The following is a 25,665-nucleotide window of genomic DNA, read 5'->3' as shown; positions in this document are numbered from 1 at the left end:
CTGCAGGCAGCTAACTTTAGCAGCCAGCAGAGCTAAAGCATTCATCAAGTGGCCAGAAACATGACTGGATGTGTAAATAAGAAGCTGTTTTCAAACATATTTCCAATAGCAGCTTAAAAACATTATGTTAATGTTGTGTTTACAGCTTTTTGTACAGCCCCTATGTGGTCAGAGAACAAATAATGCAGTTTTTCATTACTTTAAACCTCATTTATGATACTATTTATAGGCTATTATTAAGCTATTAAAGGCCCAGCACACACACAAATAGAAATGGAAAGTAGGCCAAGGCTTCATTTACTGAAGGGCCGTACGAATTTGAAGAACGTACCGGTACTTTATTTAAGTATTTAATTATGTAATTGTGCTTTGCTGCAGAGGGACATAATGGATGTTCTGTTTGGAAAAACAACACGATGGATGTCTTTGTCTAGGATTTGGCTGTGCTGTTAACAGACACACAAGCTGAAGTTTTGCACTTCCTTTCAGCTGCCCCCAGTTGATACACACATCCTTTTTGAACCAAACCCTGGGATCTGTACAACTGAAATGCACTTGGTGCTACTAACACTAACCACAGGGGTATAAGAGCTATTTTATGAAGCCATTTTATCAATTTAGCGTAGAGATGCAGAGACATGCTTTATGTACACGTCGTACATCCAGCTTTACCTCTTTTAATTCACAGTGACATCTTCTTTAATTAAGAATTTGCTCAGTGATTAACTGTAATTCTTTTTCAAGCTTTCGGTGTATGGCTGACAGTGTTTTTAGATCAGACTGACAGATAAGAAGCAGAACTGCAGATTCATAGAGTACGTTTTAACCATTTCTCCAGCACTGAATCTTCACACCTCCAGGCTTTTTTCTCCTTCTTTTCACTGGCGTCTTCTTTAGTTTTTTGTCTTGAATGCACTCGGATGAAGACTTAATTTTGACAGATGAAAAGGCTCAAATCAAAAAACTTTTAAAAGTGAGATGATACCCTCATGCAGTTCCGCTTTCTTTTTACTCTGCCTGAGAGTAGAAAGGCCTTTTACTGACAGCTCGCCTCTCCCTGGCTTTCTGTTTCTGTCTCCTTTCTCCTCTTTTTACAGCCTGACAAAGGCAGTAGAGGACTTTGCAGAGTGTAGTTTCTTTGGTCAAAGGAAATGGTAGAGGAGGAGCGGGGCATGGAGAGAGGAGGTGTATCTGTCAGAGAGAGAGAGAGAGAGAGAGGGAGGCTGGGCTGTGCTGAGGAGGAGGAGGTGGAGGGGGAGGTGGGAGGAAGGGGAGGGGACTGTGCTCCCATTCACATTGGCGGCATTTGGCTTGAGAATGAGCTGTTTCTTTTTTTAAGGGGGGTTAGAGAAGTTTTCCTCAGGAGAGTTGGTCAGAAACGGAGCCAAACATCCAGGAGAGCAGGCACAGAGTGAATGTTTGAGCCGACTGAAGCTGAAGGAGCTGAAGGAGAAGAGGCCGGGTGATAAGAAGGAGCTGGTCACAGTCCAGAGCAGATATGAAGGGAGCAAACTGGGGTAAGAAACTCGGAGGGAAGGGAACGTTGAGAAAAAAGGGAAGTTGAGTTTTACTATGGTGGCAATCAAGGTGACAGACAGTGATGTTTGGTGTTAGCTGCTTCAGACTTCTTACCTAATTTTTTTACAACTTATTTCATGTTGATATTAAAAGAAACCCAGAAAGGTAATAGATGAGAAGGGAAATGCAAAGATTTATCAGTGAGTTTGGTGCAATTTTGCCCTATTTTTCATTTATTTTTAAATACTTCATGAGTAAATCATTAATCAGTTATTAAAGAAAATGATATAATAAGAAAAGAAGATTAATTGAGCTAACAATTATTTTCATTCTCAATTAATCTTCTATAACTAAAGTATGACAGGCAACATAACAACATAACAGGCTGCACCACCTTTCATTGATCACTCTTTTCTGCTACTGCTCATTAAAACAAAAAAACAGTGACAAGCCCAGGACATTAATCCAGAAGTGTGTGTGTGCGTGTGTGTGTGTGTGTGTGTGTGTGTGTGTGTGTGTGTGTGTGTGTGTGTGTGTGTGTGTGTGTGTGTGTGTGTGTGTGTGTGTGTGTGTGTGTGAGAGAGAAAGGAGGCCTCTGCTGTCTTTCAGTGCTGTATAATCATTGACAGTGTTCAGTGCATGAGACAAACTGTAGGCTCTCATGAGGAATGTCTGTTTAGTTAAGTGTTTTATAGGCTGCTACTGGTATTACTGCAGGGTGCAGATGCTATGCTTGTAAAGTAAATTAAGGCTAATTTGGCTTCATTCGAATGTTTTACTGTTTTTTTTTTTAAAGTAAGTAATTGCCTCAAACGTGGCGGTAGGCTGCTATACAATGAGCTACTGAAAGATAAGAATATTTCAGGACTTACATCATCTTTCACACTGATGGCAGGGATGTCATGAGCCAGTAGCTCAGGAATGTGTTCCTGAAAAGTTGTTGTGACACAACAGAACGTCTTATTTGCAGACAGGTCGATAGCTGTCAACAAGGCAAATATCGGCTGATACCAATGTTCAGCTAAGGCTAAGTAATTTAAAGATGCAATATTGTCACAATTTGCCACTTTTTTCTAACATTTCAAAGCTTAAACAGTTAAAATATTGGTTGCAGCCTAGTTGGAAACATTGATATTTGGCACGGTGACCTGCTGTGTCTGCCAGGGGTGCGAGGTGTCTGCCTGGGGAAAGGTAGGTTGTCTACAAAAACTAAAATAGTTTTGTCACACTTTTCCCTCTATGTTCCAGTTTCCAGAGTGGGGGAAGAATAAGGAGATGGGAGGTGGGGTGCAGAACAGACCGAGAGAGTGAGAATCAAAAGTTTGTGCAGAGAGAGAGAGAGATGTAGAGTGGAGGAGGGGATCTACAGACTCATTTGTTTGTTCCCTCATGCGGACGCTCCCTGCTGAAAACTGAGACACCCTCCTCTTCCTCCTCTTTATTCTGTCTTGAACTTCTCTCCCTCCACGTGTTCCACGTCACGGACAGTATAAAACGTTCTTTTTTCCGATGGGTCCCAACACTTCACCTGGTGTGGGGAATATTTTTAGCCTCTCACCTCGCTGGCTGTGGGTGTGTGTTTATGGCGTGGCGCTAACAAAGAGGGATTTAGTGCAGCAGTCTTTCAGTTTGTCTCAAAGCAGGTTTGTGTGACGTTGCAGTCTCGCAGGGCCGGGCCATTAAACCGTGTATACTGTATCTTTGTGAGATGGCTTCTATAAAAAGGCTTTTATACTGCGGATTTCTCCGATTGCCAACCTCAGATGCAGTCAGACGAGTGGTTGCCCTGCATGCCAATGAATATCAATGAAATGTATCTAGACTTAGTGCTGTATGTTTAATGAAATGCACTGCTGTGACTGACCTGACTGCCGATCTGTGAACTCAGGCCTTTGAGTTGGATGTTTCACAGCAGACTGCAGACTCTGTTTCACATTTCATATTCAGTGAGGTCGTGTAGACTGAAATCTCAGCAGGAATTTTGAAGTGTATTGATCTCAGCAGTCAGCATATGGATTCCTCATCTGCGCTACAGCTCCCATTTCATCTCAAAGATAAGACGTGTGAAATAAACGTTTTCCCCCTCGTTCCCTTTCATTTGCAAAGACCAGTGTACGAAATCTCGAGGTAGTTATTCATCTATTGGCCAGATTTCAAGTCTTTGAGTATTTCTAAAGTTAGGACTGGGTGATATGGCCTTAAAATATCATTGCAGAATGTTTTTATAATTTAAATCACTGCAACTGAGAGGTCGGTATTGGGTAAATACAGAGTTAATCGGGTGTCCCGATAGCTCAGTCATAGGTTAGTTGTCATTGGTTAATCCAGCCATGACAACTAACAGTTCTTGTAATGTGTTTGCTTTTAGTTTGTAAGGTTTTGGGCGCCACAGTTTTATGCAGAACAATCACATTTTTTTAGACTGCAGCAGTTGCAGATTGTCTCTCTGCAGCTTTTTCTTATATTCTTTTCTCATATAAGTAATCCCATAAAACTGTCAGTGCTGAAAGCCTGGGGATAAAACCCTGACGCCTCGAGGTGACAGCAAGTCCCCAGAGCTGCTACTGTTGGCTGCTGAAGAGCAAAAACGCTCAACGCAGGAGAAAATACTACTTCAGATCTCCTCGGTCAGGCTGTGGCATGTGAATGATGAGACATCAGAAAAACAAAGGCTGTACAAACACTGACCAGCATTAATTCTGTCCACGTTAAGTCTTACCTCTCATTAGCTGTCGCAGCCACACATTCCTCCTGCTGGAGGAGTGACCGACTGAGTCAGTCTGTCTGTCTGCTGCATTAAAACCTTCAAGGGCTTTCCCAGACAATAACAGTCTGCCCACAGTCAGAGTCAGCTGACACTGTAGGCATTATCCGAGCTGTTGAAATATAATGCAGTGCTGTGCAATGCTATATACACAGCAGAAACATGCTGTGTGTATGAGATGGAAATGTGTTGTTTATGCAGTATTTTAGTGCTGAAGCTAGTAGCTGATTAAGCCAATGGACAGAAAATAATTTAACACTTTTAAAAATGTATTTGCATTAAAGCAAAGTGTTACATTAAACATTATGTTGTTCTAGCTTCTCAAATTAGAAGATTTGCTGTTTTTTCTTTGGATGTTATTTTAGTAAATATTAATATCTCTGGGTTTTTCCCCAGAACAGCCACTCTGATGGTGACATTTTAGGGGTCTTGGAAAATTTCAGCCGGAATCTTTCACAGTTTTTTTTTACCAAATAGTTAAGAAAATAATTGTGTTGAATACTCGACAAATGAATAAAAACAAATAGTGAATGGCAGCTGTACTATGGTATAATCACACCTCATATTTGAGGTATATTATCTACATTCAACCCTGTATGGTTGTCAAGGTTTCGTCCACCAGTCGTTTGTTGTTAATGTCCATTTATCCTCCATTAAGACCAACTGGAAGCGTATGGAAGCTCGTGAAAGCTATAGAACCACTGAAGGCTTTAAGATGCTAAGGAGGGGTCCTGGCCTCCCTGTCAGCCCTCTGACCCGCCCCCCCCTCCTCCCCCATCCTCACCCTTCTAATGTTTGAGGCCCCGGTCACCATGGCGACAAAAGAGAAACCAGGACCTCATGATCATGACGGGGGCTTTAAAAACAGTTTGAGACCCCTCAGCTCTCCTCAGTAGAGTCTCTGCATAGTTTCACTCATCTTGAGTCCAGCAGGATTAGAGCTTTATTCACTTATGAGGGGAGAGTGGGAGGGCAGCAGAATGGACTCCCCCCCGATCAGGAACACTGATCTGAGGGGAGCAACGGCTAGAGGACGCCTCCATACTGTTACGCTGACCGGGCTCATTCTGGAACCTAATGAGTACTTTTAATTTTCATACTTTTAATACATTCTGCTGCTCAGACTTTTGTTCTTCTCCTTCATTAAGACTTTAAGGCACTTATTTTATTTGTCGTGGACTAATTTCACCCTGATGTATTGCTTCTTCTACTTGAGTGTATGATCTGAATCCTTCTTCCATCACTGACGGCAGTAATTGAGGTACGCAGGATGAATCTTTAATGACGCGCATTTTAAACTCCATTTCAAAGTGCATCCACCAAATGACCAAAGAGAATTAATGAACAGAGCATTTCTGCTTGACTGCCTTGAAATTGATTTTACTGCAGTACCTTTGTTTGACTTTCTATTAATAGTTTGTTGAAGCCAGACCACCTCCATCATAAGAAAAGTAGACACTGACAGATGCTGGTGCGGTAAAGATGTTTCACAGTTTTGTACATATACCAACATGTTGCAGAAGCAGATTTGTCTTAATCAGTTATAATGAGCGTAAGTAGGGATTAGCCCGACTTTGAATGTGCTAATTAACACGTGTTAATCACAGTTGAATCGCAGTAGAAGCCTCGTAGGCTCTCAGTGAACTTGGCATGTTGGTAAATGACTTGGCACGGCCATCGTCCTGGCAGGTGGAGTCTAGATGTGTGTGTGGCCAGCAGACCGGCTGTCAGTCCCTCTGACATCTTATCAGGCATCTTCATCACTAATTACAAACATGGACACTCGTTCCCTCTGGGTTTTTATCTTCTTTTAATACGTGGACATGTATACTTATATTCTAAGCTCAAGGTATGTAGGATATGATGATGTTTCTCAGGTTTATGAAACATTTTAACTTTGTTTTCACCTGTGTCTGTTTGTTTGCTGGTTTGTCAGCAAGATTACATGGAAAACTACCAACGGATTTCCATGAAACTTGGATGGAAGATGGGCCACGGTTCAAAGTAGACCACGTTAAGTTTTGGTGTGGATCCAGGAATTTTTCTCACTTTTCTTTAACATTGCAAGAAAAAGCGTTTTCATTCATTTTCATTCATTTCTCAGGGATCAATGCATCGATTATGAAGGAAAAATCAGGTGTTTTTAGATGGCTGGTATCCAAGTGCGTACGATATCACGACAAAAAAAACCTCAAGATCTTGTGGGTTAAAATATGTTTTATTTGATAATGGATTAGGTTTGACTGAATTAAAGGGGACTGTTGGGCAGAGGTATGCACTCTTTGTTTGTGAATTCATAATGCATTCAATTTGGCTTCTTGCCTGTTTACAGTCGGCTCTGGGCGTTGTCATGGACGACTTGTACACAAACACAAACCAACTTGCCAAAAGTTAGCTTGGGTACAGACGCATCCCTGAAAGAAAGAAAATCCTGTATTTCTGGTTGGAGAGGGATCTTAGAAACATTATGAAAAGCTCATCTATCAACGGGTTTTTGGATATTCAAGTGTCAAAGGAATGATAAAGTCAGGCTGTGTTCTCAAAGTCACAAACTTTAATAATCTTATTTAGATGCAAAGAAGAAAAATTGCCCAAGCAGCTCCTTGAGTAAGAAATTCTCCTCTTCAAATTTGGCACAAAAGTCTACTTGGACTCAAGGACGAACATAGAATTTGACGGTCAGAGGTCACTGTGGGCAAATAAAAGCAAAGCTTTTGTGCATGTAAACATAGTCAGTGTGTCAACAGGAAGGTTAAGAAGAGTGCAGAGGAGAGGAAACAAGAGGAAAACGATTCACCACCAATCTTCAAATTTGTCTCACCCTACTTCTAACAAACTGGCCTGCTTCTCAAGAACAGGACACACCCGTCAGTCGGATTTCCTCATATTTTGTGACTGACTGAGAAGTTTATATAGAACAACTGGCTGTGCTGTTGGCGTGTTGTCAGTGCACCATGACCTCATCATCGTGCGTCCTGTTTGCCATTGTCCTCCAACACAACACTCCACTGTTCACCATCCATTGTTGACATCATCGTCTGTGTGAGCCTGTTATAGTGTCAATATTTACCACCAGGCCTGTGAGAGTGTGGGAGGGAAAAGAGTAAGTGTGTGAGATCTTGCGCCTCCTACGCCGTTAAATTGTTTCTCACAACTGTTTATTTTTGTGTACTGTTAGATTTTCCTCAGTAGCTAAAACACCCACAGCTACAGTATCACGGCAAGTTCAGCCCGTCTCCTCTTCTCTGTGATCCTCATCGGAGGTATTATCCTCTGTTACGAACTCTCAGTTATTCCTACGGCTGATGAGATGTGTTGAGACAGTAGCCTTTGTTGCTGTCAGGGAAAATACCAGCATGTTAGAAGCCATTTTACATCTCAAATGAAAAGAGACCCTTTTCTTCGGCTGCCTCATGCCTCGCAAGCCTCATGCCTCGGGTCGGTTTGTGCTGCTTGAATGGCCTTCATGAATGGCCTGTCCTGGTTCTCTGTGTGTGGGCCACCGTGGTCTTCTGGGACATTTGTATGCTTCGGTCTACTGTATATCATCTCTGTTTGACCTCCATCCCTGTGTGTGTGTGTGTGTGTGTGTGCGACAGGGAGACATTCCTCGAAGGCACCCTGGTGTGGAGAAAGAACAGCTAGAATTTGACCTTATCAGAGGAAAACCTGGCATTTCAACCAGTATTTAGTTTCCCAGATGAGAAGTATGACAAGAACAGGTCTTTGTGTCAGTGTGTAAGAAACCTTATTAACACAGCTTTGACAGGAAAATGTTCAAATTCCATCACACGTCATCGGTCAACATTCAGAAACCAGAAACACTAACAAATGACGAGCAATTTGTGACTTAACGTGTCTTTAAGGACTTGAGACTTTTCCTGAAAGACTCAACTTTGGCGATTGTTGTGACAAGATTTCAGCCGTGAATTTGACTTTGGATTTAACCTGGAGTTGTCTTGAATGACTTGAGACTTGATGTAATAGGTTTTATTGCAAGACTTTAGACTTGACAAGACTCAACTGGGACTTGTTCTTCAAGACTTGAGACTCAAGTAGACTTGGAGTTGAGACTTGCTTCTACATAATTTGACACTTGTAGACTAGACACAAAAGATTTGAAACCAGCAGTTTGATTTCTTGTGGATGACTTGAGACTTGCTATTACATTTACTGTAAACGAAACTTGACTTCTGATGTGCAGTTATAAGATTTGAGACGTGACTTGGACTTGTCTTGAAATACTTTCGACTTGACTTAAACCAGTGTCAAATGATTTGAAACCTGAGTTGAACTTACTATTGTGAGTTGACTTGGACCTTTCTGGAATGACTAATGACTAAAATGATTTGGACTTGACTTGTCTTGGATGACTTGTCTTGTCTTGGATGACGTTAGACTTGTCGGGCCCTCTGACTCACACTGCTGTTGTTTTCCTCCCTCAGAGCGAGTGACCCCTCTGAGCTGCCACCATGGCCCTGGTTCAGGCTCTGCCCGTCTCTGCTGAGCCCCACAACCCCGGCCTGAGTGGAGGAGCCCGCAGGAGACACCCCTCCAGCTCTTCACCCCCCATCAACGCTCCGCCCTCCACTGTGGATCCTATGGGCTCCGTCAGCAGCCTCATCGCCATGCGCCCCGGTCACTACCAGGACCACCGTTCAGGTGTCGAGTTCGGAGCCAGGGGCCGCTGGCCCACACCAGGAGCCTCCTGCCTGGGCTCTGAGTCTCCCCAGGACCCCTTACTGCAGAGCATCCCTCCTCTGAAGAAACAGAGCTCCACCACGTCCAGCAGGGGGCTGGAGAAGGAGAGTGGGAACGGGAACTATACCTACGTGAATGAGGACTATGTAGGAGACTGGAACGATAACCATGTGACACCCGTCAGCCCAGGAAGTGACGTAGACGAGATTAAAGAAGGATCAGGGCTGAATGGGAATATGGGGGGACCTCCTCCAAAACTGATCCCTGTGTCCGGAAAACTGGAGAGGGTGAGTCTCAATCCGTCTGATGGCACTGTCAAGGAGTGAGAAGTGTTAGCTGAGTGGGTGAATGATCCGCTGTACCAATCACTGCACCAAGAGTGTGGATTAGCATCCTGTTGCCATGGGAAACGGCAGTTAGAGTTAAGTGACAGGGCGTGCCAGAAGTCAGGCCTTAATTTGTGGTATCAAGGTATCATGGGAGCTGAGAATAAAGTGGATACTTCTAGGAAATAATACAGAAAAACTTGTTAGGTTGTTTTGTCCAATATGTCTTGTATTTTATTTCCTAATATCAGTATTGCCATCAGCTCGAATGATGGCAGTTAACTTAATAGTTGTTAACTGTGCATCTCTGTTCCTTCTCCAGAACATGGAGAAAACAGTGCTGCGGCCCACTGCCTTCAAACCTGTCATTCCTAAGAACCGCACATCGATGCAGTACCTCTCCCCTCGCCACTGTGCCAACGCATCGGAAAGCCAAAACAACCTGAACCTGCTCAGCCCCTCCCACAGAGAGGTGTCCCCCTCCTCCAACGACAAATGCAACCTGTACAGCAGAGCCCGAAGCAGCGGCGGCGGCAGCAGCCAGTCCTGTCAGATGTCTGACTCTGAACGCACCTCGCTCTCCGGCCTCCCACCGTACAGCACCGCCGGCTACACCCAGACATCCGGAGAGGCCTCCGTCGGCCACCTGGAGCCCATGAAGAGCGCTCCGCCCGTCAGCGGACACGGACACTCCAACTCTGACAGCGGGCGCTCGTCTTCTAAGAGCACAGGTTCCGGCTCGCTGAGCGGGCGAGGACAACCTCTGTCTGACAGCGGGTCCAGCGGGCGCTCCCCGGGCCCGGTGGAGGGTTATGAGGGGGTGGTGAGAGACCTGGAGGACAAGCTGAGGGAGAGAGAGATGGAGCTGCAGCAACTCAGAGAAAACCTGGACGAGAATGAAGCTGCAATTTGTCAGGTTGGTAGCACTCACTCCAGCGTTTCCTTTCTTTCAAACTTTTTTGTAACTTTAAAATTAGTGCTTGTGTATTTTTCAAAGCTATTTTTAAAATTTAAATGAAGGACTGTGGGTAAATTTGACACGGTTGGTCTGCGTTTGTTGCAGGTTTATGAGGAAAAGCAGAAGCGCTTCGAGCTGGAGCTGGAGGAGCTGAGACAGGGCTGTGCCACCAGGATGCAGGTAGCCTCGCAGAAGGCCCAGCGAGCACAGCAGGTGCTCCAGCTGCAGGTCAGAACCTCTGATGTAACCTCTACAAATACAGTTGAATACCAGAACATGTCTTTTCAGAGCCATGGGAGTCTTTTTAAAAAAGGTTCACATGATGAACTTCAGGTCTTTGTGCTCAAATCAGCATCTTTAACAGTTAGAAAGCTGTCAGGGTGTTTCAGGATATGCGTCCACATCCAGTATAACCAGCGTCATTTTGTTTGAAACCGGGAAATTCATAATCTCTTTAATCCGAGACGAGTTTTTAGAGATATCATCTGCAGAGATTTCTACCTTCTCTCAAATGTAATAAAAATAGATTTCATACGGCTTGTGGTGCCTAAAGCGCCCCAAAAACCTTTTTTAAAAACCCAACAGCAGCGTCTCTCTCCAGAAATCATGACCTGTTTTCTCAGAATAATCCACAGATGTTTCATGCAGGAGCTATTTTCTTTCTCCCCCGTATCACTGCACTGAGTTGTAACTTTAGGCAGCTTAGTTAGCTTGCCTCTCGTCCATGATTAGATGCACACTTCCTAATGTGCAGTTATACGGTTGGTGAGTGTCGTTCGGCAGGAACAGAAAAGTTCTTACATGAAATTGCTCACAACAACATTGATGGAATGTCTTGAGGAACAGGTTCATGATTCCTGGAAAGACAAACTGAGTTCCATGTAGTTTTATTAAAGTCGAGAGAAGGCAGACATCTCTACAGCTGATATCTGCAACATGTCAACTCACATCAAACCAATCTAGATAGATAAATGACACGACAGGTATGTGGGAAAATATGTATATCGGATTTAAGGCAGAACTGTCCCTTTAAATTACACAAATCCTCGCACAATAAGGGTAAAAAGTGTTCCAAAGGACTGTGTGGCTTTGTTTAGAGTTGTCGTCATCTGCCGACATCCATCACATCTAGAATCAACAGCTACCTTTTGGATAACCAAGATCACCCTGACTGTGTCACGGCTGCAGGTGTATCAGCTCCAGCAGGAGAAAAAGAAGCTGCAGGAGGACTTCGCTCAGCTCCTGAAGGAGCGGGAGCAGCTGGAGGAGCGCTGCTCCTCCTACGAGCACGAGAAGATCCAGCTGGGGCCTCGACTGGAGGAGAGCAAGTGGGAGGTGAGCAGCACGCTGACATTTTCCTCAGCAGGTAGTGATGACGGCAATAAAAAGAAAGGTTTAGGCAGTAAAGTTCTGATCGATTTTATTATCTCCCATCTCTCCTTAAATTCACATTACTTTAAGCTCTGCTCATATTATACAATGACTTTTATTCTAGAGCATCAATCAGCTCCTCCATAATATTTATGATACATTTATTTCACTAATTAAAAGAAATGGACTTGACCACGATGATTATTGTTCAGCGCACCTCTCATTCATTTAAAACAGGATATAATAAATGCAGCTGTGAAGGTCTGATTGATGGGCATCTTTAAGCCCTCGTCACAGTCTGACAGGCTCCATAATCACAGGTTGTTCATGTGACAGCAGCAAGGAGAACTTTCAATATGTTGCTTCAGGAATCAAACCAACAGAACAGACTCTGTTTGAAAGAGACACGGATCAATAATGTAACTGCTCCTCTGCTGTTTGAGATGATTAATTATCACAAGGATTCAATTAAAAAAGATCAACAGTCTGTGTGTTTGATCCCTGAGACTGATCAACTTATCGTTTTTGTCTTTTTATGCCTCAAAGGTCACAGTGACCTCACAGAACACATTGTTGGCCGTTACTCAACAATTCTCTTAAGATAATTCTGCATTTTGCACAAAAGTTATAAATGTATAAACACCTTTCTGACTGCTGCTGCTGCGGAGGCATAAAACCACAAGGAGGTGAATCTAGTTTTTATACAGGGTGATATATGAACTTCTTCTCTAGAGATGCATCAACATTCAGGGCTGAACACATTATTTCTTTTTTTCATTACGCGATCTGTGAGTGAGCACAAATTCAATCATTCACATGTGTTAGAGGAACCTTTTAATAAAACCCTCTTTCCCATGAAAGAGACGTTTTTTGTATTTGTAAAATAACTTTTAGTTAGTTCTTCTCAATGAGGTGAATTTCCTCTCTATGTAGCCAAACATCCATTTTGTGAGACATAAACATAATTCAGATTACATTTATTAGAATTCAGTGTGACAAGGTACTTCAAACTAGATGAGTTTGGGTCTTAAGGATTTTAATGAGACTTTTATTTAATTTTTTTATATCTGAAACTATCTGCTGATTCATCTGTCAATCAACATGAATTACTTTTGATTATTGATTAGTAATCATTGTTTTAACGCAAAAATGCCTTTCAGCCACTCAGATGTAAATGTTTTTGTGTTTAGTAACATATATATTTGTTTTATTGTTAGTCGGACAGAACAAGAAACTGTAACTGTAAATATTTAAGTTGTGATTGACACTTTTAATGACTTTATAGACTCATTCAAGTCATTCAGAGTAAAGAAAACCAACAATATTTGCCAGTTTAATCTGGTCTGTTCTGCTAGATTGGGATTTTGTTTTTTCTCAGTAGGTTTCTCATGTTTTTGTTCATTTTTGGAGCAGAAAAAGAACACTTTTACTTTGGAACTACTGTAATCATGCACATGTAAACTGTGATTGTACTTGACTGTCAAAACATAAATCTAAAAGAAAAAACAATTGTCATTTGAAACCCTCTTTAACGTCTCTCTATAATTTATGCTGGTGCTTTGCTGAACAGAGTCCTGAATGTTTCTCTCTGTCTCAGGTCTGTCAGAAGTCGGGGGAGATCTCGTTGCTGAAGCAGCAGCTGAAGGAAGTGCAGGGGGAGTTAGCCCAGCGGGTGGGAGAGATCGTGTCACTGCGGGGTCAGCTCAGAGAGACTCGCGGCGAGCTGACAAACACCCAGGTCCTCCTCCAGGAGGCCCACGGCAACACCCGCACGCGAACCCTGGAGCTGGAGGTGTGTGAGAACGAGCTGCAGCGCCGCAAGAGCGAAGCCGAGCTGCTCAGAGAGAAGGTCGGACGTCTGGAGGGAGAGCTGGTTCACCTCAGAGATGCTCTGGCCAATCAGGGCCCAGGAAACAGACAGTGTCAGGTGTTCCAGGAGACGGAGGAGCACCTGCTGGCCTACGAGAGCGACGAGGCGAAGGCCCAGCGGCAGAGCAGCACCGAGGCCCTGCAGAACATGAAGGTGCAGATGGACAGGATGAGGGCCGAGCTGACCTTCGAGCGTCAGCGCGCCGAGCAGCAAACAGGAAGCTTCGAGGAGGAGCGCAGGATATGGCAGGAGGAGAAGGACAAAGTGATCCGCTACCAGAAACAGCTGCAGCAGAACTATGTGCAGATGTACCGCAGGAACCGAGAGCTGGAGCAGCTGCTGCAGGAGCTCAGCCACGAACTGGAGAGCAGAGAGGAGGACGAGGGCAGCGGCAACGAGATCAACTTCGACGAGATCGCCGCCACTGAAATCTGACCCTCGTGTCTCCCCGTCTTTTGATTTGCACTACTGTCAGCTAAAAGGTTTTCTCACCCACATGCACACAGATCTAATTTCGACAGAATATTACAGATTGGTTTAACAAATGTAAAAAAAAATCAACATCTGCAGCGTAAAATCAGCTACACTTTAGTTCTGCCTCGTTGGTCTGTTCTCTGAGGAGTCCCACTTGAAAGCTGGTGACCTCTATTAGTCGTCAGTCCTCTGCCCCTCCATTAACGTCTCCATTAGTGTAAACGAGTCATCCCGGTCCCTCCGTCACAGTTTCGAGCATTTGTTGTGAGTGAGTAACTTCTCCCAAACTTTAACCATCCTCCCTGTGTTGGAGATGACTCCACCCTCCCTGCTGGGTTTGGCGCCACACACCCACTCTGTGTTAGCGGTCAGCTCTCATTAGTGCCGCTAATTTGGACGGAGCCCACGCTGTTGTCAGTCGACGGTAAACGTGGGATTACACATTCAGCGTGTCACGATGAGAGAGTGAATCAGAGCGAGGTGATGATGATGATGATGGTGGTGATGATGTGGAGAGAATATCAAGTTGTTTTTTTCTCAAAACCACTCGAGCCTTCATGTAAACTAACATGACCAACAAGTAAACACAAGATGTTTCCAAAAGACGTCTACTGCCTCAAATAAAAACAGAATAATTATTATTTTACGATCATATATGGCACAAATTAGTTGTTATTAAGCAGACAGATTTAGGTCCCGTTTGAAGCGTCTCATCCTGGACACTTTACTCTAAATGGTGGAAACAATATCATGAACATTGTTGAGTCTGATGTAATTAAACCCAGTAACATCTGGAACAAATACGACCTGAACGCCTGACATTCAGCACACGTCAGCTTTTCTGACAATGAAATTAAATCGCTCTCCCTGTAGTGAAGGAGCTGCAGATATGGATCAAATCCTCTGAAATACTGAAGCTGAACATCATGACATTGTAAATGGTCAGAAAAATCAATTGGTCTTTTTTCACAGCAGACATTTTTGCACACGTCATAACTGGAAACATTGATCCGTGCGTACTGGATCACAGTGGTGGCTTACTGGGACACTGAAGCTTCGTTCACACATATGATATATTTTAAAATGCTGTCCACACAGCCTCGGTTTTAAAATGTATCTCTGTACACACAAGAACACAAAAAAACGATCCCACACGCTCAACCAGGCATGCTGGGCTCGTAGGTGGTGAGAGTCCACTACGCAAACAATACGTCAAACACCAGAGAAGAACGTTCTGATCATCCTGAGAAAACTTCTCTGTAAATAAAATGATCCCAAATGATAGAACAGCGCTGAGTGAAGTCGTAAACTTGAAATTAGACCTCAAACTTAAAACAAACTGGTCGTCCACTGTTGCTGTTTTTAGGCGCGCGCTCATTAAACAAAACCAAAACAGGCATGTATGAATTAAAGTAATTTAAAATGAAACTGTTTTGTAATTTGTTCGACTGTCTGCTGTGGGAAAGGCAGAAAACCGAAGCAACTAAATATAATGAATCCGTCATTCAATGAATTATTTCCATTTGCTTTTTCTACAGTGACATTTCAAAAACAGGCCAAGTGGGAAACTGTTTAAAGGATGTTTATTTTCTTCTATAAACTAAAGTCAATATCTGACACCCATCAAATAAAACTGAGTGACAAGTGACTTCATCACACAAATGTCCAACATGGGCAGAATACTCTCATCACTCATTCCTACCGTTCTGAATTTAACCAAGTTTCTTTTGGCTTCATGAAAGCGCTCTGTACTGCCGCACACCCACGATGGCTCTTTTATCTGCTAATTACAGAAATGACACTTTCTCTCTGTAAGAGGTGATTAAAGTTTGATGACTGTGTGTGGGTGGAGCGTTACTCAGACTTTATTTGACATCGCTGAAAGGGAACCATGCACTGAATGTTTGGCATTTTGACCGCGGTGGGACATTTTTCTTTTTCCCACCAACCTGTCCAGTTATAGGAACAGCTTCACGTGTATTTACTTCCCTGTACAACATGTTTGTGTCCCCGTCACTGCTGATTGAATCGTCGTCCTCTGTAAATAACCCCCGACCAATCATAAAGTCTTCTTCCAGAGATGTCTCATCCATCTCGCGAATAAAAACATAGCCACTGTGAATAGACCAAAGCAATGTCGCACATTATATTTTGCTCTTACAGATACGACGCCTGTATATGAACGTGTGTGTGTGTGTGTGCGTTTGGATGTTTTGTTCTGGTTCCTCTGTATAATTTTATAATCCACGATATTTGTATGAAGACATTAAATGTATATTTTCATGCTGTACATTTCTTGAACACTGTTTTTAATTAAAAAAGACAAAAAATGTGACGACTGATGTGTTAAACTTCATCCAGGATCAGAAAAGTCTTACAGATGATGCATCTACTTCGGCCCGGTAACGTACACAGGATTAATACTTTCCTTTACAGCACAAAGTATCAAATGAAATGTTTAAATTGCTGATAAAATGAGGTTCCAGTGTAAGTTTTTAATGCTCAAATGAATGTTCAACTTTTTTCCCAGGCTGAAAAGAAAATCAACTTCGTCTGCCTGCATAAAAATGAAGATTTCTGTCATGTAGCTGCCAGTGTTGGATCAAATATTACATTACAGTAGAAATAAAGTATTATAAAGTGTTCCTAATAGGATTTCAGTAACATCATTACAGTTCTTTTAGAAAAGGACACAGATGTATTTAGTGCAATCTACTGAGAGAGTGTTTGCAGATGTAAGTTAGAGTAAACAAGTTTATTTTTGTCAGTATTCAACAAAGACAATAACAGTTTTATCTGGGCTGTAATTCTGTCTGATCAGTTATTCTACAGTTCATCATTTTTACATTCAGGCGATGTTGTAAAGGTTTGTTTCCTTCAGCAGGAGCAGAAATGTTTCTGGACAGCTCGTGTCTGCCCTCTGCTGGTCAGCACTTAGACGTCAACATTTGTGTTTTTGTTCCTGTTTTTTTACAAATAAAGTAAAAGATTTGACTTTTTTAAGCACACAAAATAATTATTTCTCTCAGATTTGAGCTGGAATTTGTTTAAAATTAAGTGAATATGAAGAAATAATTTAAGTGTATAAAAAGGATCAAAAACAAAAGTGCTGCCTTCATTTCCTTTGTTGAGTGTAAACGTTCAGTCCACGGGGCTTTTAAAGGCACTCAGGTTACAGTTTGTCATCAGAGGCAGCGACATACACTCCTGATCAATGACACATTCACTTGTTTTTGGGAGGATAAAATGTTAAAACGACACAAAATGTACAAAGAAGTGGTGTTGTTGACGGGCGTTGGCTCCTGGGTTGTGATGAGTGACATTTTAAGGCATCAGGAGCACCATTGTTTCATGATTTCAGACTCTGAGGACTTAAAGTTCATTAACTGTGAATGTCTGTGACTTTTTTTGTGATAACATTGTTTCATGTCTTCCGTCATTCGGTTCTGAAGTCCTGTGATCTGCTGCATGAGGCCGTGTTTGTTTTGCAGTCACCAGCGTCCATGTTTGCGTTTCTTACTTTAGCAAACTTCAGCATGAATGGCAGAATGACCTCAGAGCTCATCAGACTGTTCGGGCCGGAGTTTCCCGTCTGTGTGAGAAGAAGCTGATAATCACAGGATATTTTTATAAACTCGTGATCAGTGTTCAGTCTTTTTTAAAGGTTTTTGGGGACTTTGACCACAAACAACATGGGGTCTTTGGCCTTGTTGCTGAAGGCTTTTCTGATGATGTCGACGGCGTGCAGGTGGGTGACTCCATGCAGAGAGACTCCGTCCACAGACACCAACTCAAATCCAGCCTGAGGAAACAACCACAGAACAAACTGTCTCTACTCCGGATATTAAGATAGCGTGAGGTATTAAATCACATTCTACGTGGCCTCTAAAAGGTCTTCAATTTAACCTGGTCTGTGACCGTCGTCTCACCTTGAGCACTTCACAGGTGGAGGCGGCTCCTCCAGGAAAGATCTTCTCGATCTTCACCACCGGCTGAACCTTGGACTCCATCCCTCCTGATATACTGATGCCTGAAACAGTCAAACAACACGAGTTGAGGTCTGTTGGAAAACTGTCATCAAGCAACATCAGACAGTAAACAGTGGGGTGTTCTGTTGGTTGGATTTTGCAGTGATGTTTGCACATTTTTAAAAGATAAGATGTTTTTTCAGACATTCAATCAGACCTCGTCAAAGTCATTTACCCAGCGACTGTTTGGTCTTGGAGATGCTGACAGTTTTGAGCTTGTACTCCTGTTCGGGCTCGGAGCCGTTGAGTCCGTTCTCTGCGGCGGCCTGATGTCCGTTCATCTGTTCGCTCCCCGCCTGTTGATCGGGACTTGAACTGAACACCTGCGACAACAGCGGGCGACTCCTGCGAGCAGCACTCTGCAGCGTGAACACACCGTCTTTACTCCTCTCTCCACTTTTATCCTTTTTGCTTTTGGAGTGTCCGTTTCTGGACGCGGACCTTCCTCGGTCTGCAGTCGAGTGCAGCGAGACTTCGTCGAAGTGGACGGAGCGGATGGTCCCGATGTCTGTGCGGAGGCGAGGGTGGGGGTCATCGTTGCGGGCCAGCAGCCAGTTTGGAAGCATGGCGCTGGAGGAGGGGGATCTGAGGTCTCTGGACTCGGCGTATCCGTCCACTGGGATGTCCAGCAGCGGGGTGAAGGACCTGGAGGTGTGGGGCCTCTCCTTGGACCCCCGGGGCCCGGACAGACTGAGCCTCTCAAGCTCCTCCAGCAGGTGGCTCTCCTTCTCCACCTCCTCAGCATTGTGGAGCTCAAAGCCTCCCCTGTAATCTGGACCAAAACACCACGGAAATACCAGGACACGGGAAAAAAATCAAAGATCTGTTTTCAGAGCATATTAAACATAAAACCAAAGGGACGTAAAAGCTGCTGACCTGGGATCGGAGTGATGAGACGCCGCTTGGGTGCTCGACCGGACATAGGAGAGCGAAGAAGAGGAGTTCGGACTGCAATACAGAGAAGAGAGAAGAGAAGAGAGCATAACCACGACTGTTCAGAGCTGATCTGTTTGTTATAGTTCACTCAGCTTGTATCACACGCACTGGAGCGATACTTGAGGATGTCGTAGGCCTCGACCTCGATGGGAGTCACCGTGTTGTTGAACAAACTCAGGTCAGACGGAGGAAGCAGCATCCTGAGGGGCGAGAAAAACCGCTGAGTCATCTTCAGTCTTGTGATAGATTATAAAACATTTTCAATTAGTCATCAGCGTCTTTTTGTGGAACATTTGGATTTGAGAAGATTATCCTGAAAAAAAACACTTAATCCCCTTCTGGCAGTGATTGTTTTGAGACGCGAGCCGTTAAAAAGGCTCAGAGTTTATTCACAGTTATTACAGGACGGCAGAGAGAAATCTTTATGATGGAAATCCAAATTATTGTGGATGTTTTAGCACCAACACCTGCGATTATCACCAACTTCAGATCATGGTTTACTTTAATATCAATCAAAGAAGGCTGAGGAATAAATCAATATTTATTAGTGGTGGAGGAAATAATTCTTATTCTCGACTTCAGTAAAAATACTCAATTACAAGTAACATTTCTGCATTAAAAATGTTTTTTAGGTAAATATAATCAAGAAAATGTTTACAATACATGTTATATTGTTAGATTATTATTACTCTAAGCAGGATTTATAGTTGGTTGAGATAATTATTTTGTGTAGAACTGCAACTAAAAGTTATTTTATTTATGGATTAATCCACTGATTATTTACTCCATTACTCGATCGACTGTTTGGTTTGTAAAAACTCAGAAAATAGTGAAAAAAATGGGGTTAAAAGTAACTGACACCTTCACAAACAACAGTCCAGATATCAAAATGATTCAAAGATAAATAAAAATCCCGCAACAGAAAAGCAGCAAATCTTTACATTTGAGAAGCTCGAACCACAAACTCTAGTTCACGATTAACAAAATATTTGCCAATAAATTTTCTGTCAATCAATAAATCAATAATCAGATGTATATTTCAAATGTAGTGTGCAAAAATCTTAACTTGTAACAAGCATCTAAACATGTCCAATATCTGTAAAAGTTCAATATTTTCCTCTCAGCTGTAGTGAAATATAGAGGTGGGAAGTGGAAAATGAAACGTCTGCCGGTGTCGGAGTAAATCAATTATCCACCTTTTCTTCCCTTGCTCTCCGTCTCACCTGACTTCTCTGAGCAGCAGCAGCTTCTCGGGTCTGTCCAGCACGACCAGCAGGTGGCGTATCAGGTTCTCCACTGACCGCTCTGCTACGTACTGTTAAACAGCAGAAATCAGTCGTTCAGTATCGAGTTCATAACGACCTAAACTCAGAGCTGATGTGAAATATGTTGTGAATTATTGTGCGACTCCTTCTTTTATTGGCCGTCCGCAGATCAACATTACCACGTCTGAAAGCTACAGTATGTCAGTCTGTCTGCTGCAGCGAGGAAACCTTCTCACCCTGCGACACGACTTCATCACAGCAGCCACCTCCTCCTCCGTCAGCAGCCTGCGGGCCATGTCCTCCACCACGCCGAGCATCTCTGAGTTTGGCGTCACGCTGACCTGTCGTCCATCTGTAAACATCACAGAGGAGAAGCTGAACCATGAACACCTCTCTGCAGTCTGATGGACTTCACTTCTTACTACATTATATATATTTAAAATGTAAGATGCTTCTACCTTTGCGTCCCTTGTCTGTGGACGGGGACTTGGAGCGTCCTCTGGAAGTGTCCCTCTTGCGTCCCCCCCTGAACAACAAGTTGACGAAGGTCTTGGAGCGCTGCAGGGTGCTCTTCTCCTCCGGGTCCTTCCCTTTCTGCTTCTTCTCCTTCTTCTGCTTGATCTCTGTGATTGGACAGCGAACAATAAGTCACCGTTTTCATTTCAACTGAGCCGTCGTTCCATGACCCGGCTCTCTCCCCGCCTCACCTTCCACGGTGACTTGGCTCTGGGACCTGCTGATGGGTCGGCTCGGCCTGCTGAGAGCCAGCAGCACGGCGGTCTTCGGGTTCTCCCTCCTCCCCCCGGCCTCCTCCGCCCGGATCACGGTGTCTCTGAGCAGAGTGGTTCGTCCCAGGCTGCGGGTGGTGTCTGCGCCCGTCCTCTGAGAGGGGAGGTCCGTCTGGATGGCGGTCTCGGTTCGCTCCGACTCAGACCTGAACAAACAAAACACCATGATCATGTCTTGTCAAGATCTTCAGTCCCCACAACAGTTCACCCATAGATCAAGGTGGCCGACCCGTCCTTCAATCCCAACTACCCACCACAGGTAAAGGGGAAAAAAAATAATAATATATATCTTTTTTCAGTCTGGTCTTTGTTTAATAAGATGAATTGTCTAAATGTTTCTGAATCACCAAGCGGATCCTGACCTCTGGTCCTCAGTCGAGATGCAAACATCCACCATGTCTGAACCAAACGGCATGCTGGGAGGGAACATGACCTGCGACAGGCCGCTCAGAGAGCTGACAGGAGTCCCGGAGGACAGAGAGGAGGCCGAGGAGTTGGAGTCTGAGCCCTGAGAGGAAGACTTCTGAGTGCCGTTGGCCACTGAGGAAGAGCACAAGAGATCATCTAACTTGGATGTATTTAAGCCGATCACTGAGCAGAAACACAAACAGAAAAGGCTCACAGGAAACTTTAGATACATACGCTTATTGAGCCACCTGTATTCTGCCACCATCTCCTTATAAGCAGGGTATCGTCCTGCTTCCTGTGAAGATATGGCCACAGATATGCAAATGAGATACAGTAGAGACCTTGAAACTTTCATGGGATCGCTATATTTGATAAAGAGAAACCCTAGACGCACACAGAGATCCAAAACCAAACATCCTCTTCTTCTTCCAACAGAAACATTTCCCTTCTTCACGTCACAGTAACCTCTGATAGCTGCGACGCTTTCTAACTTCTTGTGCATGCTTCAGTTTCCACGGGGGGAGAAAGCATCCCGAGACAAAACACACACAGAACGCGGCTCTAAGCTTTGATCAGCACCTGATCCCGGCTGCCTGGTGAATAATGCACACAGCCTGGCTATTTTTCACAGCGCGAAACCCAAGCTCCCGACAAGTAAAGTGAGCGAGGAATATTACGACTGCGTGCCAGCTGTCGGCCCTGCCACACAAACCGCCGCTGTATCCGCTGTGCAGCGACGCGTGGCTCGGGGGAGTTTGTGTTTGGTTTTACGTGTGTGTGAGTGAATTAAACATGGAAGGTAGGAAACGGGTCAGAAAGATAACCAGTTCACCGACATGCTTTCTAATAACAGAGAGTCGATATGGAACGCGATACGACCTCTTCAGCTCCGAGCATCCCAGTTTTTCCCTGCTGTGAATTCATAACGAGCTTTGACGTGGAGGATCTGACGCGGCTCATCTCCGCTCTCACCTTGATGGTCAGCATCACGTGTGTGTGGCTCTTCAGCACCTCCACGGCGCTACTGTGGCTGATGTCCTCAAAGCTCACTCCGTTGGCAGCCAGGATCTGGTCCCCCATCTTGATTCCATTCTGCTCAGCCAGACCACCGGGATCCAGTCTGACACAAACGAGACAGCAGCTCCATAAATGTCCTGAAGCGGTGGAGAAAATGAGCAGAAACATCCAGGTGGAGGTACGTACTTGGAGACGTAGATGCCCAGGCCGAACTCCTTCCCCCCACGGATGTTGAAGCCCAGACAGTAGTCGTCTGAGGTGGTGTAAAGGTGGACGATCCTTTGGAGGGCGCTTCCAGAGCTCGTCTCTGAAGGTGTCCGCCCGCTCTCCTCCACCACCATCCGCCTGTGTATCAAGTCCACCCTGGAGGATTTTCCAGTCAGTCAGAGTCTGACATTTTTATGAAATTAGCATCAAAATGATTTCTTCTTCCTCACCAGGTAGTCTTCTCCTTGGAGTAGCGGATGCCGGGCACCTTGCCGACCCGTCTCACCACCATCCTCAGCCTGTTGTTGCCCGTCAGCACCTTCACAGCGCTGCTCATGGTGATGCTCTCCAGGCTGACACCGTTCACCTCCACCAGTTTATCCCCTACAAGCAGGCCGGCCTCCTCTGTGAACAAGAGCACATAATTACTGTAACAAGACATCATCACGGCGACGCGTTACGCTCACATACCAACACGTTAGTCTACCTGCTGTGCTGTTGTCCTCCACCTTACTGACAAAGATGCTGAGGCCGTGCTCTGAGCCGCCACGCACGCTGAAGCCCAGCATGCCGTCCACACTTTTATCCACTGTGATCGTGTGGAGGTCCTCGCAGTCATCTCCACCTGAAGTATCACAAGGATGCCGTGTCAATAAGTCAGTCTCTTCATTCTTGTTTGACAATTTATGATACAGCAGTCGCTCGCTATCGTTAGACACCCATCAGGAGGTTATAAGATTGATTCAGAGGGTTGTCAGATGATATCCTCAGAAATGTACTCAACGCTGTAACAATATGCAACATGCACATGACTGGAAAAGGAAGCGTACGGCCGGTGTGGGGATGTGATAGGATCAGGGGTCAGAACCGGAAAGTTTCAAAGACAAAATCAAACGTTTAAGAAGATGATGATCACGGCAACGGTTGAGGAGACGGAAGCCAGGAAACACTTATTATTCAGTGGAGTGAAAAGTGTTTTTTATACGTTTAATGAGATAAAAAGGTTGTGAACCACTGATCTTTGCTATTACACCATTTATTAGATCTAATCCAGGTTCAAAAAACCTCTGAAATCTGTCAGACCATGAGCCTGGACCAGTGTTTTATCTCCAGCAGCAGGCAGCCCAACAACTCCTCACCATCCACAGGAGAGTTGATGAGGATGACCCGGCCCATGGGTGAGGAGGATCGGATTCCACGCCGGCGCTGCTCCTTCTTCCGTAAGAGGTTGCGTGTAGCCGTGTGTGACCCCTGAGTCCCGGGGGTCTTCTCCCTGCGGGACGGGTCTGACGAGTGAGCCATGGAGGCTGGCGGGGTCCCCTTTCACTCTTGCTCCACCGGGGGCTCAGCTCCGGGTGGAGGAGCCTACAGCAGCATACAGCAGAAGGAAGGGGGTCCTCAGGCAGCGTGTCCGCTGTGTTCCCTGCATACTGACACTACGTCACGTTCACAAAACCACATCGAGATTCTGTTGCTTCTCAGCAGCTTGAGTGAGGCGGCGGCAGGATCCACTAACTCACCGACGCAGGCTGCTCTGTGACATGACGGCTGACTCTTTGGTCCATTCCTGCCCATGATGCATCTCTCTCACCTGTCTGAGTCTCACAGGACACAACACAAACACAGCAAAGCATTCAACACACAACATACCTGTAAAATGTCCTTCAAGATATTTTTAGCCTTTTACAACTCACATTCTATTAACAGAAAGGCCAACAGGTGAAGCACACAGTGTGTGTGCCTCCAGGTGAGGTAAGAAACAGGATTTAATGGGTTTATTTAGATCAGACTTGACCCACTTAGAGTCATGAGGTCACATGGTGTTGATACCATGGTTACATGTCACTAAACCGAACCTGTGATAACAGTGTGTCGTCATGTCGTCACCTTGGGGTTCCCCCCGAACGTCTCACGGAGCTTCAGCACCCCGGACAGCGACGCGACGAAGCGCGGCGTCAAAAGGCGACATTTAACGTCAGCGTGTGATTATCGACCCCAACATAACATTTCATTTAGTTCAAATTAAGTGTTTTAATTACTGCGCAACTTAAGAGTTAATTCGGCAACAACACCAGACACTTCTGTGAGCACCCATGTTGACTTTTTTTGCATTAGAATAACAAAGAAACGCACAAAAAACTACTAAAATACTCACCACACATTTCACGTTTCAACGCTTCAGACAACAAGGCGGCTTCTTCTCACGTATTCCGCTGAAACATAAACTGAAATGAGGTTGAATTCATCCCATTTTCTCTGAATTAATGAAGCTAAGTCGGCTCGTTAGCCTACCTGAGTCCATGTTGTGCAAAAAGATCCAACGCACCTGTCCGGGATATTCCTCTGACAGAAGCCCCGCCCCTCGCCCATCCCTATTGGTTGGAATGCAGTGAATTGAGAGCATTTGATTGGACAAAAGATCCGCCAATAAAGTGGTATTAAGAACTTTGTGTACATCAGATACTGATGCAACAGAAAAGCAATAACTATTAAACTCAGTTCAACACTGTGACATTAAGTCGATGATTAAATCATTAAAATAAATTAAATTAAATGTATTATTTTATTTATGGTGCATCTATTATTGTAACACTGTGAAACTTTAAAACAGGTCAATAAATGGTATTGATGATATGGAGATAATAAAAAAAGGTACTTTGCTTATCTGACAAAATCTCACTTAATAAAAATCAACATTTAAATATACAGCATTAAAATCACAGACTTCATTCTCACTTGTGTTTCAGGATTTTCTCAAATTTATTGGCCTTTATTAATATTTGTAGAGAGATCAGCTTTGTCTCCAGACTGTGAATATAACTTTTAAGGACTTTTTTTATTTACCTGTTTTTTTTATTCTGATGACATACGAGCCACCACCTGGTTACGCTTTTTCTGAACTTGGACCAGATTCAAAAAAACAACCAGATTAGCGAGATCCGGACCCAAAGTACTCACAAAAACCGTCTTGTGATATAACCACCAGACAGCTACTGGGAGTGGACCATGTGGTGAGATTGTTTTCAAGATCAAG

General features: G+C 44.2%; 2 protein-coding genes across 12 annotated transcripts in view; one reads left to right on the top strand and one right to left on the bottom strand.

The window, feature by feature from the left end:
* Positions 1-15,470, top strand: part of LOC115570804 (leucine zipper putative tumor suppressor 2 homolog) — a 33,629-nt gene extending 18,159 nt beyond the window's left edge. The window contains exons 1-6 of one of the 2 annotated variants that reach the window (XM_030399562.1): positions 1,325-1,517; positions 8,728-9,270; positions 9,632-10,225; positions 10,373-10,495; positions 11,456-11,602; positions 13,236-15,470. In XM_030399562.1, coding sequence (XP_030255422.1) covers positions 8,755-9,270; positions 9,632-10,225; positions 10,373-10,495; positions 11,456-11,602; positions 13,236-13,943 — 2,088 coding nt within the window. In that variant the 5' untranslated portion in view covers positions 1,325-1,517; positions 8,728-8,754 and the 3' untranslated portion in view covers positions 13,944-15,470. Of the gene's footprint in view, positions 1-1,324; positions 1,518-8,727; positions 9,271-9,631; positions 10,226-10,372; positions 10,496-11,455; positions 11,603-13,235 lie in introns of those variants that run through there. The other variant, XM_030399561.1, reaches the window with a different exon arrangement.
* Positions 15,471-16,718: 1,248 nt separating this feature from the next.
* Positions 16,719-24,986, bottom strand: LOC115570802 (PDZ domain-containing protein 7). 10 transcript variants are annotated; one of them, XM_030399553.1, is made up of 18 exons: positions 24,924-24,986; positions 24,787-24,844; positions 23,771-24,232; positions 23,119-23,256; positions 22,862-23,036; positions 22,611-22,787; positions 22,380-22,527; positions 21,642-21,702; positions 21,362-21,539; positions 20,919-21,145; positions 20,670-20,834; positions 20,448-20,563; positions 20,170-20,261; positions 19,055-19,146; positions 18,887-18,958; positions 18,186-18,782; positions 17,912-18,012; positions 16,719-17,784 (listed from the first exon to the last, which is right to left on the bottom strand). In XM_030399553.1, the coding sequence occupies exons 3-18, from the start codon at positions 23,931-23,933 to the stop codon at positions 17,641-17,643; spliced, it is 2,646 nt and encodes an 881-aa protein (XP_030255413.1). In that variant the 5' UTR covers positions 23,934-24,232; positions 24,787-24,844; positions 24,924-24,986; the 3' UTR covers positions 16,719-17,640. The 10 variants fall into 10 exon arrangements, with proteins under 10 accessions (XP_030255413.1, XP_030255416.1, XP_030255412.1 ...); XM_030399556.1 differs by having other exon boundaries at positions 23,771-24,226; positions 24,924-24,966; XM_030399552.1 differs by having other exon boundaries at positions 23,771-24,061; positions 24,152-24,232; positions 24,787-24,962.
* Between the last annotated feature and the right edge of the window lie 679 nt (positions 24,987-25,665).

Source organism: Sparus aurata, chromosome 20, assembly GCF_900880675.1.
Source record: "Sparus aurata chromosome 20, fSpaAur1.1, whole genome shotgun sequence".
NCBI classification, from domain to species: Eukaryota; Metazoa; Chordata; class Actinopteri; order Spariformes; family Sparidae; genus Sparus; species Sparus aurata.
Note: the sequence above shows the minus strand (reverse complement) of the source record. Positions and strands in the feature narration are given on the sequence as shown.

Coding starts and splice junctions, on each gene's coding strand:
- LOC115570802 (XM_030399553.1), bottom strand. CDS start 23,933: ATGGCTCACTCGTCAGACCCGTCCCGCAGGGAGAAGACCCCCGGGACT. Junction 19,147..20,169: donor CTGCTGCTCAGAGAAGTCAG/GTGAGACGGAGA, acceptor CTCGCCCCTCAG/GATGCTGCTTCCTCCGTCTG. Junction 18,783..18,886: donor TCTCATCACTCCGATCCCAG/GTCAGCAGCTTT, acceptor GTTTTGGTCCAG/ATTACAGGGGAGGCTTTGAG.